The sequence below is a fragment of the Dermacentor andersoni genome, chromosome 10, assembly GCF_023375885.2.
Source record: "Dermacentor andersoni chromosome 10, qqDerAnde1_hic_scaffold, whole genome shotgun sequence".
Taxonomy (NCBI): Eukaryota; Metazoa; Arthropoda; class Arachnida; order Ixodida; family Ixodidae; genus Dermacentor; species Dermacentor andersoni.
This window is the reverse complement of record NC_092823.1, coordinates 109,923,022-109,936,305: the sequence shown is the minus strand read 5'-3', so window position 1 is coordinate 109,936,305 and position 13,284 is coordinate 109,923,022. Positions and strand designations below refer to the sequence as shown.

The following is a 13,284-nucleotide window of genomic DNA, read 5'->3' as shown; positions in this document are numbered from 1 at the left end:
ACTTGTGAATTTTGTGTTGTGGGATCTGCGTGGTTTGTGGAAACAGCATAAGAACACAGTTGGCAACAGGTTTGTCAACTTCTTGTCCCAAAGACTCCAATAAAGTTGTGCTTCGAGTGAAACAATGAAAACCAACTGCTGAAAGAGAGTGAGCAGCCGTTTAACTGCAGACTCCTGGCCTATGAAGCTTCGTTAATTACTTCACCTCACTGATTATCATGCGGCCATCCATGAATTTGCCTGCAATCAAAAGGCATGGATTTCAAGCACAAGAAAACAGCTACATATCTCCTACAGTGTTGCAGGAGAGGTGTACAAAATGATAGACAACAAGACTTGCCTCTAGCCAGCTGATTCCGACAAGCTCGAAGTGTTTGGAACAAACCGAATCCCTCGAGGCACACGATGGCATGGGGATAAGTGACCCGCACTTCGTCTTGCTGTCAGTGGAAATAGAAATAAATAAAAAAATGAGGTAAGCAGTCATAAATGCCTTTCAACACAATGCACGTAAGAAACCTGCGACATACAGCTTAAGAACGATGGACCAATGAGCTGTAGTGTTCACACCAGCTGGTGTGTGGGCTCCTTCGAATAACACATCTAGGAGACATGGCCAATTAACTGACATGATTTAAGTATTTATTACAAAACACTTTGAAATGAGTAAAATTTCGGCTCATCTTAAACGAAGTGTACAGAATGCAATTACTGGTTACAAAAGTAGCGTTACGAAATGACTGGCACGAAAGATTAAAATCTTGAAGGCACCCATGTGTTTGTCAGAGCATTGAGCTTTTGATATTTATTTTTTTTACCTTAACAAACAAACGATGAAAACCCAGCCTTCAAAGACGTGCAAACAAGACGAGGGAAAAAGATAACCACATATGCTGGGTTGACAACCACACCCAGCGTGCGTGGTTGTCTTTTTCCCTCTTCTTGCGTATGCGTCTTCAAAGGCTGGTTTTTTTTTTTTGTCATTTGTTTGCAAAGCTATGTACCAACAGGCCCAGTACCAGACTCTTCTATGTTACGTTTTTCCCTTAGCTGGCGCTTGTTCCATTTCTCCATAATTCTTTGTGACCAGACGGAAATTTATAATTCTCGCCTTTGGGTATTGAGCTGTTCACAAGTAGGGTGCCTGTTATAAATGTAGTGGTTTATACGCCAGGTATAACACATACAAAAACTTATTTATAGATTCACATACACAGAAATAACCACCAAAAGATTAGAGAAACAGAAGATCTCTGGTCACTGACCAAATCAAAAGTTAAGCAACCTTTCGGCACGGGTTCGTTGTTCATCGCAAACTAAAAATTATTTAAATTCTGGGGTTTCATGTGCCAGAACCACGATCTGATTATAAGGCACGCCGTAACAAGGGTGGCTCCGGACAACTTTTACCAAATGGGGCTTATTCAACATGCACCCAACGCATGGCACACAATAGTCCTTGCGAGACTGTTCCCACGACCTGAAGCCACTGGCCCACCGCGGTGATTCTTCGTGAACAATGAACCCGTGTGGGTTCCAAAATATCAGTTAGCCTTTGACTAGGTTAGTGACCGGAAGCCTAAATTTACTAACTCGCTGCCTGTCCAGACGAGTGTTTGTCAAGCTCTTGACTAAGCCACCAGCATAAGTCGTTGCCATTACTGCTAGCAGGAGGATATGCCCTGGAATGCTTGTCCGTGTGCAAGGAGGCCCAACTCCCACACGCGGAACGATGGCACTTCGTGAAGAACTGACATCACAATTTGAAGGTGCACCTCGGTGCCCTCACCTGCTCTCCAAAACCGCTGAAACGACGCGCCACGTACGTCTGGCACTTCAGCGACAGCACGGGCTCCTCGTGAAGCAGCTGGTTCAGAAGCAAACGCCCATCCTGGGAAGAATACAACTCCACGTCGGCGCACCACAGTACAGGGCATTTTTTTAAAATTCTTGTTTAACAGAACATTTAACAATCCCCTGTGACATGCAGCACAACTCTACTTCTTGGGATGGATTACTCTCAGAGGTGGACGTGACGTTTTTCTTGCAAGATAAATCAAAATGAAAGCCTGACTAATTAACAGTATCTAGCTAATTAATATTTCCACTAATTTCTTTATGGTACATATTGTAATTTACTAATTATAGCCGGTGACACCGAAAGTCACATCAACTTGTAACAAATACTGAGGAGGGCACTAGTTTCGAGATAGGAGTTCCCCAGCGTTTGTGATGAAATGCCGTTGGTGTTCCAGTAACTTTTTAGCTTTAATGCATAAAAACACATTTCACTAAAAATGTGGAACAACAGGGTATTTTTATCGCAGGTTTGACAACATCTATAAAAAAAAACTGGTGCAAGTTTCAAAATTCGTCTCAAGTGGATGTGCCTCATGATATCACTGCTTTGAACTTGTATATTGCAATACGAGCACTAAAGTAATTAGTTTAGAAGATTTATTAGTGAAATGTTGTTAATCGGTTCCGCATCTTGATTTCAACCGTAAGTAATGTCTGTCTCTTTGAGTAAACCAGCTCGATGAGTAGTTTTGTGCAGTATGCCACAAGCGTCATTTTAAGTCACCTTAACATTAAAAGATATAATAAATAAAACGCTTTGCATTATTTCACGCTATAGAATATAGAGCTAGTCAGTATTGACTGAACAAGCTGTAAACTGTGCCAACCTCCGTCCTGTCAATGCTTGACATAGCATTGAACCACTTGGAGATGACAGACACACTTTGAAGATACACATGTACTCAATCACTGTCACAACATGAGCCCACCAGAGATCGTGGAAGTGTACTTCGTTAATCTAGTCTTAATACACGTGCTAGTCAGGCTTCAATGTCATTGTACCAAGGTGAAGTCACCTTCACAGATGCCATATGACAGTGTTCTAGTTTTTCTAGTGTCTGCTTACCTGGCATTCTTTGCGGGCATGCATAAGTGCCTGTTTCTTCCAATAAACGTCAGCCATGAGAGTAATGAGGCACCTGCGTTACACCTTCGTCGTACGCTTACCTCAGTGTACATGTGGACATGGCCGGATTTGAAGCCGACCACAATGCAGGTCCAGTCAGGTCCTCCCTGGTAGCTCCTCATATTAGGGGAAAACAGAAGACAGACAAAATTACAACCAAGCCACAGGCAAGTGAGAGCAAATAAAACACAAGTAGAGTAGACATCACAAATGAACGAAAATGTGAACACGTTAGGGCTAGCTAGAATGTATTCGTTCATTTTTCCCTTTCACCACTTCACGTGATATTCGCATCGTTTCGGCTCATAGACCTGATTTGGGCCTAAAAAATATTTGCCAAATGGACACGGCTCGAAAATTGCGTTCTCTAGATATCACTTGAATTATGTATTCTACATTGCACTTCTCTCTTTACATTTTATTCTTTCATGATAATACAGCCTTTTGAAAAGACATGTAGCTACCTGCAGCATGAATGCAGTTGAATAATGCTCAAAGCAAATCTAATCAAATGAAGCAACAGAAATGAACATGAGCTAGGCCTGTGCAAATTGCATTTAAATGTAACCAACACTTGCCAGTGTAAAAGAAAAGCGTATATTATAAATGTATAATGTTCTCCTGTTCATGCTTTTAATTGCATTTACCTTAATTTAAATTTAAGTTTGATATTAAAAAAATGAGGGATGACGCTAGGTGATTTCACGTATGCAAGACTGTAGTGTTTGCTTTTGCCTGCAGGTGGCACTACATGCTTTGAGAAAAATTTATAACAATACTAGGCAGTGCAAGAGCAAAGATTCATGCTATGACAATGTAACTAATAACTAGTAACTAGTAAAACAGAATGAGTGCCGAGGAAAGGAAAATGCATTCAAAAGTGGCAGAGAATAGGACAGCGTGACGAAATGAGGAAATTTGTCAGTAATGCCAGAATCAGTCTTTTCAGGGCAGCAATGATTGAAGGTCTCTGGAGAGTTCTTCGTCCTGCACAGGACACAGCTAAACCACTGGCAATGTTCAAATTATCAGACATTGCAGTTTAGGCTGCATTACATAAGCAAAACACTCAACGCGGACCTGCTAATCTTAAGAGTCGGAAACACACTACAGTCGAAGCCAAATATAATATTAAGTTTTGTGACAAAATATTGAGATTAGACACTGTTTATTAAATATTCAGTCTCTTTTGTACATATGTGGTGAACAGGCATTCTTTTTCACAGTTGTAATTATAATGATCTGTACCCCACACAAACACACAAGCAAGTGCGCATACATACACCCAAACACACACATGAATATTAGCAAAATTTATTCATCGAATTTTCACGCAACAGCAACTGAAATATTAAACACCCCTATACACCGAATCTACAGAATGGGTGTCAGCGCTACAGGAAGGGTTGAAGAATGGAGCGAGATTGAAAATTCCGGCTCTTAAAGATTGATTGGAAATTGTACTTGGCATCTTTCGTTCAATCAGTTTTTCTGTGAACTGGATGAAAAAAAAAAGTAAAATTATTGTTGTCATTACCACAGCTGTAAACAAGCTTGATAAAACTGGCACTTTATGAGAAAACGTTCAGAATTTGCAGGTATTCCAATGAAACAATGCATGACCAATCAAACTCTACAGTCACAAACCAGCATTCCCTGCTTTGCTAAATAGTCGTTCACTGTAAACTTCAGCTGTATAGCTACAAGGAAATGCTTTTATATCATGCTTAATTTTTGAAGTGCTCACCTCTTCTGGGAGCTCATTGGCAAGCACAGCATGGCACAGACAGAGTCACTGAAATAGCACGCAAAATTATTTTGTTTTAGTATTAGGGAAAAAAGTTCCTTCAACACAGACACATTCATTTGCTCCTACATTTACTTGCATACTTTGTTTCCTCTCTAAATAACAAAAAAAAATGCAAGAATAATAAATTTTGCAACTTGAGAAGTCATTGCTACAAGAACACAAGGCAGGTGAGAAGTACCATACCCGTTTGCTGCGCGCAGCTGACTGTGGAATGACACCTCGTACTTCCAGTCGTTCCTCTCAGATATACCATGCTTGGCTGCCAGAGAAAAGAACCAAAATAAAGAAATTTCTTGAATGTCACATTCGTGAAGTAATAAACGTTGTAGTTCTGCCTGAAAGGCAAAGCATCGATTGCAATAGCAAATGAGTAGACAGCTGTACGAAGCAAGGATAGTAGTTTTATCGGCTGTATAAACTCATAAGCATTCGCTTACTAACTAAATTAACAAGCATGCTGTCATGCACACACAAGCAAACAAACACATTTCACTCAACGAGCGCGGACACTCGCTGTCAAAATGCTGGCATGCGGAAGAGCGGCAGCAGCAGCGAGCGAATTGACCTTTGTCCTGCCTCTCGCTTCAATGTGAATTAAGCATTGAGAACACAGCGCACACGAAGCTTTGAGCCCTCCGCGCACCTAAACTCTGTACTCATTGCAGTTTGCTTTCAGGACAGAGCCCGCGCGGCCGTGCCATACGCAGTAGCCGCTGGAATAGAACACACGCATTCTATATCTACACCTATTCTCACACTGGCCCTATGCAAATAGGATTGCACAGATAACCCCGTCTGTCCTCCTCACGCAGACAGTGCAACAGACAATGCTCGCAGTGGAGTCAACTTGTACAGCCAACTGCACAAAAGGTATTGGGAGAATGTGGACACTAAAAGATTTGCCCGGACCAGGCGGAATTTTTTTTCTTTTGGTTATCGAAACTGATGAGTACCAACATAAAATGCGCCGTATTGAGACACAGTGAACTGACCTGTTTTCAATGCAATTGCATACAAAGGTTTCAGAAGGCAAGCAGAAATAATCACTCAAAAAATTTTTAATTAGGCCCCGGTGTTCTGTGAGCCAAAACCTTGGTCTGATTACGAGGCCCACCACAGTGAGAGACTCCCGATTAACCTTGGCCCCCAAGGGTTCTGGTGCACCTAAATCCCAGGTGCATTCCAGGTGCACCTAAATCCAAGTACACATGCATTTTCACATTTTGCCCCCATTGAAATGGGGCCACCATAGCCGGGATCGAACCCACGACTTCAAGCTCAAGCCTTAGCCACTGGGCTACCCTGGCGAGTGGGAAATCAAGTTTCAAAGCGGCTTTTAAACTGCTTTCCAAGAAATGCAAGGGGGAAGCTATTGGCAACTTACCCGTGAGAAACACGACTGTATTTTCCCTCGCCAGTGCCAGAACATCGGCCGTCGATGACAGCGCGACAACACAATCTTGCAGCCACCTGTCCTCCTCCTTGGCTGACTTAGCTTCTGCCGGCTGTTCATTTTCCAAGGGCCAATCCCAAGCATCGATGGCTGCCTTTGATGCTGCGTCGTCTCCTTTGTGAAGCGAAAACAGCGACCGTGGTCAATACACATACACTCAAAACCCAACTCAAAACAATATCTCTCTCTCTCGAGCTCAATATGTTTAAAACAGATGGTAGACGCCCCTAGTCATGCAGTATACAGCTACACGATAAGGAAGGTATGACATCTATCTCACTATCCGTTCCGGCGTGCTGATAGGTATCCGAAAGGTATTTATATTTTAAAGTGAGTGAAAATGTCTTGGAACTTCAGCCAAATGCAGCATAGACTATGTGTCTGAAGCACCAAGCAGGCACATCAGTTAGGATAAGCTGTAGTGACAGTGCTTTTTCCAGTTACGGTATGGAAAAGCATGGATTTCAGAGTTATTTCTGATGCGTCCATTTGCATTTTGTACTGAGCCTTCCCTGTGGCCTACACTATCATAAATATTTTTTTATGCAATGCAAAATTTCACTGTCGTTTGCCTTTAATGACAGGAAGGTCGATTCATATGTCTTGGCATTCCACAAAAAACTTACAATATTAAACAAGAAAGCACGTTCTTGTTAATATAGTTGCACTGCTTTGCTCTTTTGTTGTCATTACGTGGTGATCATTACTATGTGATTATGTGATGAATCTCACATGATGGCAATAGACTGCGTCAGGCTTTCAGTGCCGCCGAGGTGCACAAAATGAACATCATCCAATTTATGGACAGTTATCGTAAAGTTACGTTCTCCAATTAAGGGAGTTTAGGAGCTGACAAGTGGTGGTGTAATTAAGAGCAAGTATCTGCAATATAAAAAAGCAATTCCGTTCAAGATGTCGCGAAACCTAAGAAAACATGCTGCTCCGCATCAGACAGGTATTTTTAAAAATTACGATACTGCAGGAGCACGAACTGGCAACTTCGGAATATATTAGAGTGAGATATGAAAACGTTCAAGAGCCGAGCATTGTTCGGTATACACAGCTGTCGCCAATAGCTGCAGCGTAGGTTTGCAGCGAGAACACCTGAAACAAAGACTTCGACAGAGCAACGCCATCAGCGGATAGAACAGATCCCTTTAGGCGCGGGCGCTGATGATTACCTACATATGCGAGGAAAAACACATTAACTACACACCACGCGAAAAAGCCTGCGTGGCTCCGAGTCGCAAACGCTGTTTGGAAAGCTAGCGACTAAGATTTCAACTCGCCACTTACATTCCTTGCGAACATTCTTTGCGCTAAAGGTGCCGGCTGATAGCCACAATGCACGCAATCATATCAGCAAGAAAATAAAAGGACAAATAACTTGAAACATCCTTGCTGCAGATATTTAGCTGCTGTAAACAAGTTGTGAGCGCAAGTTGTTTCCAATGCGAGTGTTGACAGCTAACAGCAGAACACGAAACTCGAGGCAGTTATTACTCTGGAAGTAATAGCGAAGGAATAGCTTCCCGGATAACCAAAATGCAAGAGCTCCTGTAACGAAGTTGGACATCCGATAGTAAAAGCGAGAGCGCCTAGCAGCTGACGCGAAAACATGCCCTAGTGGTCCAATGATTTGAAACAGAACCCTCACCCTGTTGTTCTTGACCGCTTGGAAACAAGTAGGACTTGACTCTGGCGACGTTACTAATTGCTGCTATCTTCACTAACTGACACGACATAGTGCTGTTCACGGCAGTTTAAACTCGGGTTTCAGCATACTTTCGCTCGCCACTGACGATTTTGTGAGAAACCTTGCGACTCGAATCGGCCTGGCCTGACTTGATTTTGTATGCAGATTTCACATGCCACACGGCAGTTTCGATTTTGCCGCAATCGATGTCGTGACCGCAAATGGGCTGCAACTAAGCATGCAGCAACATGCTACAACTTATTATCGCACTATCGTGACTATTATAAAGGAGGCTTAGCAGATGCTAATGTTGTTAAACAATCGCGATGTTTCACATAGGTGTTTTAAGGTGAAGTGTCGCAGGCTGAAGATAGGTTTCGCAGCTTTTACGATTTGCAGTAGTTGAAAAAGCGTGTTCTGTGTGAAGCGTGTGTTGTATCTTAATAAAAAAACTTTTTTTGCGAAGTATGCGAGCTTCAGATACCTAAGATAACATGCGTGAATGTTCTTGTTTTTTTTACGCAACACACCAAATCCACAGTAGAGTCAGCGCTTTGGGAAAGCGGCAGCCCAATCTATGTAAACATCAGCCATGTTGCGCTTTTGTTTACGTTTTTCCACACGTTTCCACTGCTTTCTAGTCGAACGCAATCTATTCCTTGTGCCTGTAGTTTGCGGATGGGTCTGAGAGGTAGATCTTGAAACAAACACTGTAAAGGTTGTGCTGGCGGTTCTGCAGGAGCGTCTTGCCACACTTGTAAGTGCTGACTACACGATGGCTAACGGGACTTGAGCCAAGCGAGATCTCGGCCGAAAACGAAGTTTGCTGTGACTGAACTCCACGACCGGTGCCGCGATCTTTCGTAGCGGCTCGGCATCACCAGTCGTCTCAGCTGCACTGCTTTGTTGCTCGGTACACTAGTGGACGCGAACGCACACTTGACACAATGAACGCGCCGCCCGAAATCAAGAAGACCAAGGAAGAAGCTCCGGCCGAACTCGAGAGTCAGGTCATCCTGCGCCTGCCGGGTCAGGTGGCCGCAGCCTTGCGAGCCGCAGTGCGGTCCGGCGTGATGAACCTCAAGGACCGGCTGACCATCCAGCTGGAGCCAGACAACCGGCACGGCACGGTACGTTTCGACCGCTGGAGCCTGTCGGCGCGCGTCGTCGACCTGCCGTCCATCATCGAGTCGCACAAGACGCTGGACCGCAAGACCTTCTACAAGACGGCCGACGTGGCGCAGCTGATGATCTGCAAGGAAGAGGACGGCGCGGAGGACGAAGAGGCCAAGAAGGCGGCGGCGGCCGACGACGAGGAGTCGCTGCGCCGCAAGGAACGCAAGGACGCCAAGGACAAGAAGTACCAGTACCCGCACGGCATCACGCCCTCGCTGAAGAACGTGCGCAAGCGCCGCTTCCGCAAGGTGCTCAAGAAAAAGTACGTCGACTTCCCGGAGATCGAGAAGGAAGTAAGTACCTTGCAGTTGAGATGATTGACCAGTACGGTGCAGAAAACACGAATCGAAACAGTAATCGTGGGATAAGAGAAGCGAATGTAACGAATGCTAAACTCGAATCTTTGTATTTGGGCATCCCGATCTTTCCAGCAACCCAATGCCACTTCACCATGCTGAAACAGCTAGGCTGTCAGCACTGCTTATTGCATGATATAACTGTCGGTGCTTACTGTGCATGTCCCAGTCCATCAGTGCTGCTTTGTGCATGTTACACCTTGGTTTGTGGCCTAGGTGTAGTGGCGACTTTTAGCTTATGACACTTGCCGTGCTGTTGTAGCGCTGCCATTGTAGGGATAACGTAACCAGTTCTTGATGCAGGCAATTGCCTGCCACTAGTGCACCATCCACTGCTACACTGCTAAGCACTGATCCTTTCACGGGTCGACATACACATGGAAAGTTACTGACCACGGGCTCGGCTCAAACAGGGAGACAACCTTACTTCTCGAAACAAAGTTTTACTTTTCACGGGACACAAAGTCGTGAAACATGGGGTTCAAGGCGAGGAGAGATGCCTGCGGTTAGTGAGGGGGTTGGATCAGGAGATGGGAGGAGGCAAGGCTGCTGGCATGCAGACCGTCCCTTGCCAGACTGTTTCCAAAATGTTTTTCTGTTGCCTTAAGTTCTGAGAAAAACCGGGTCTGGTGCTGACAGCATTCATTGCTTGCTCACATTTTCAGTAAATACTAGGTGTCATCAAATGGGGATTTAGTAGCTAGAAAACATTGGTTGCTGACCATTCATGCTAGGAAGAAAACCCTGGAATTTTACTTCCCATGTGCAGTTATAAGCAGACATGTCCCCTGGAAGGCTTGAACGTTATCATGATTAAATGTTACCTTTGTGCACCAAGAGCAAAACTTTTGTGCAGCAATTAAAATGTGAGGCATGTTGAAACATTAACCTATTTGCCATGTAAGGTAGTGTTGAAACCTGTTACATTGCACATTTTGTAATCCTGTGCACAAGCACTTGCAATGTTAGTCAATCAAGATATGTTTATAAGTTTAAAACTTCAATGAAAATGGTTATGTATTGGATGCCATAACGCCTTTTTAAATGGAGACATAATTTTGCTGTACTCGCTTGCAGGTTAAGCGACTCTTCCGCACGGACAACGAAGCCATTTCAATCCGCTATGAGGTGGTCAACGCCGATGACGACAAAACCAGTGATGGCAAGGTTGATGGAACCGAAGTGGCTGGTGGGGGTTCTGGTGAGCCTCACGTGAGCGGTGGCTTCGGCTCACCTTCCGTGAGCGCGCTGCTCAACAGCAACTCGCAGAGCATGGATGTTGGTGAACACGACCTCTTCGGCGAAGCATTGAGCAGCTCTGATGAGGATGATGTCAACATCGTCGACTCGGGCGGGGAGGAAGAGCTCACATCACGACCTCCAAAGCAGAGGCATCCATCATTGTCTGGAAAGCGGGATGGTGGCTCTTCGCCGGACATGGTGACTGACTTCCGGCGGGGCATGCTGGCAGCCACCGATAAGATGGCGTCTGGTGCAAGCACCAGTGCGGCGGCAACAGCGGCAGCAACGAGTTCACTTGTGGACGAGTACGTCGACGATCCCGATTATGGTGATGACAAGGAAGTTATCGAGTTTGCCACCAAGAAGGAGGAAGACGATGACGTGGACGAACCGGAGCAGGACAACTCTGCGCTCTTGAACCGGTTGTCGGATTTGGAGCGGGAGATCGCTCAGCTCCAGGAGCGAAGGCAGGCCCAGGAGCTTGAGATAGCATCGATAGAAAACCAGGCCCTCAAGCAGCGGTTCCAGAACATTGTCAATGCTCTCAAGATGGAAGAGAGTGAGAAGCAGAGGGAGTATGATGACATTGTCTCGCTGCTTCACCAGTGATTGTGCTGGCATGCAGAAGTTTGTCACTGATGTACTGGAAAGTTTTGATAGAGTTCGTGCCTCTAATTGGCCCTGCCTGTAGGATGAAGACCTATTTGTGATGATCTCCCAAGAAATACATTTTTACAATTTGTGGGACCACAGTGCTGCTTTCCCAGATGTGGCAGACATTTGAAAGTGTTGCTGGTGACTGTAGACACATTGTTTATTTCTTCTTTCTGTTGCATGATAGTGGTCATGCAAAGGTTTGACTGCCGAGATGTTTTTGAAAGATTTTTCACTATGAGAACAGAAAACAGCAAGTTATAAGACATGCCAGCCTATTTTTAGAATGTGGAGATAAACTGTGTAAATATTCTGAACCACCTGCGGACTATTGTGTATACACTAACTTCATTTGAAATAAACTGACCCAAAGTTTCTGCAGTCCGCAGCAGTTTTTATGTCTGTGCTGCAAAATGTGACCTTCCCGTGAAATGCAGTCTCATTGTGAAGTGTATGTGCTTTGTTAGGTAGACAGTATATGAGTAATGCTTGTTTTGACTAACGCAAAAGTAAAGTGACAGAGACTATGTTACCTGTGGTGGTAATGGTATGAGTTCTTTCATTTCAGAGGAGCTCACTAAAGGTCCAAAGAAATCATGAGGGATACAATGTAAAACAGCTTAGGCATAGTACATAGGCCAGCTGCCATCAAAGCAATAATGCTTTTAAAGGACACTAAATTCAAAAGTAGGTCAAACAAAACTGATAAAGTGAGATGCTAAAATATTGTATGTGCTACTGTTGTTGAGCACATGGCTGAGATAATGTAAATCTATTTCAATCTGTTTTTATTCCAAATCTGCCATTAGCCCTCTGTGATAGGTCAAAATGGCTTGGAATGTGCCCAAATGGATGCGGCACCCACCCATGTGGGTTTGGTTCGATTCATTTTGACCTATCACAGAAGGCTAATGGCGAATTTGGCATAAAAACATCCTGGAATGTTTTTACGTTCTCAGCCCTGAGCTCTTTTTAAAAACAATGCAGACAGCATTCACGGGAAATATTCTCAAGTGTGCCTGGGTGAAGGAAAACGTTTCTTGCGATATAAAACAATCTTTATTAGTAGCACTGGATAAAATGAAACAAGTTGACAAGATTAATGCGAACCATTTGTCAAGCAAGTGAAACGATGCAGCCGGATTGTACGGCCCGTTTTGCAGAAGAGGCATCGGAAGTTTTCAGAGAATGTGCGACCCATATCTACAGCTTGTTCAATAACTTGTCGGTAGCAAGAATACCAACTTCTGATACTTAGAAGTGTGTTGTAGGCAGTGGTTTCCAACTACCGTTGGTTCTGTAGGAATATTCATGCCAAGGTTGATGTATGTTGAAGCTTGTGCCGTAATGAATATTCGTCTGTTTGCTCCATTGACCTTATCTTGTAACATCATCACCAGCCTATTTTATGTCCACTGCAGGACGAAGGCCTCACCCTGCTATCTCCAATTACCCCTGTCCTGTGCCAACTGATTCCAACTAGCACCCGCAAATGTCCAAATTTCGTCGCACCACCTAGTCTTCTGCCGTCCTCTATTGCGCTTTTCTTCTCTTGGTACCCATTCTGTCACCCTAATGTTCCAACAGTTATCTAATCTGCGCATTACATGACCTGCCCAATGCCATTTCTTTCTCTTAATGTCAGCTAGAATATCGTCTGTACCCGTTTGCTCTCTGATCCAAACTGCTCTCTTTCTGTCTCGTAAAGTTATGCCTAGCATTCTTTGTTCCATCGCTCTTCGTGCCGTCCTTAACTTGTTCTCAAGCTTCTTTGTCAGTCTCCAAGTCTCTGCCCCATATGTCAGCACAGGTAAAATGCATTGATTGTACACCTTCCTTTTCAATGATAACAGCAAGCTTCCAGTCAGAAGCTGGCAATGTCTGCCGTATGTGATGCAACCCATTTTAATT

At 44.2% G+C, this 13,284-nt stretch overlaps 2 protein-coding genes across 2 annotated transcripts; one reads left to right on the top strand and one right to left on the bottom strand.

Annotated features, from left to right (window-relative positions):
* Positions 1 to 196: 196 nt before the first annotated feature.
* Positions 197 to 8,078, bottom strand: LOC140213481 (rab3 GTPase-activating protein non-catalytic subunit-like). The gene is made up of 8 exons (XM_072284730.1): positions 7,907 to 8,078; positions 6,181 to 6,363; positions 4,980 to 5,055; positions 4,734 to 4,781; positions 3,028 to 3,100; positions 1,790 to 1,891; positions 341 to 440; positions 197 to 240 (listed from the first exon to the last, which is right to left on the bottom strand). The coding sequence occupies exons 1-8, from the start codon at positions 7,992 to 7,994 to the stop codon at positions 197 to 199; spliced, it is 714 nt and encodes a 237-aa protein (XP_072140831.1). The 5' UTR covers positions 7,995 to 8,078.
* Positions 8,079 to 8,556: 478 nt separating this feature from the next.
* On the top strand, positions 8,557 to 11,771 carry Taf7 (TATA-box binding protein associated factor 7). Its single transcript, XM_050190731.3, has 2 exons — positions 8,557 to 9,414; positions 10,555 to 11,771. Exons 1-2 carry the CDS (start codon positions 8,893 to 8,895, stop codon positions 11,326 to 11,328), a joined length of 1,296 nt encoding a protein of 431 aa, XP_050046688.2. The 5' UTR covers positions 8,557 to 8,892; the 3' UTR covers positions 11,329 to 11,771.
* Positions 11,772 to 13,284: the final 1,513 nt, after the last annotated feature.

Coding starts and splice junctions, on each gene's coding strand:
- LOC140213481 (XM_072284730.1), bottom strand. CDS start 7,994: ATGTCGTGTCAGTTAGTGAAGATAGCAGCAATTAGTAACGTCGCCAGA. Junction 4,782..4,979: donor CAGCTGCGCGCAGCAAACGG/GTATGGTACTTC, acceptor GTGCTATTTCAG/TGACTCTGTCTGTGCCATGC. Junction 241..340: donor TCGGAATCAGCTGGCTAGAG/GCAAGTCTTGTT, acceptor TTTTGATTGCAG/GCAAATTCATGGATGGCCGC.
- Taf7 (XM_050190731.3), top strand. CDS start 8,893: ATGAACGCGCCGCCCGAAATCAAGAAGACCAAGGAAGAAGCTCCGGCC. Junction 9,415..10,554: donor TCCCGGAGATCGAGAAGGAA/GTAAGTACCTTG, acceptor ACTCGCTTGCAG/GTTAAGCGACTCTTCCGCAC.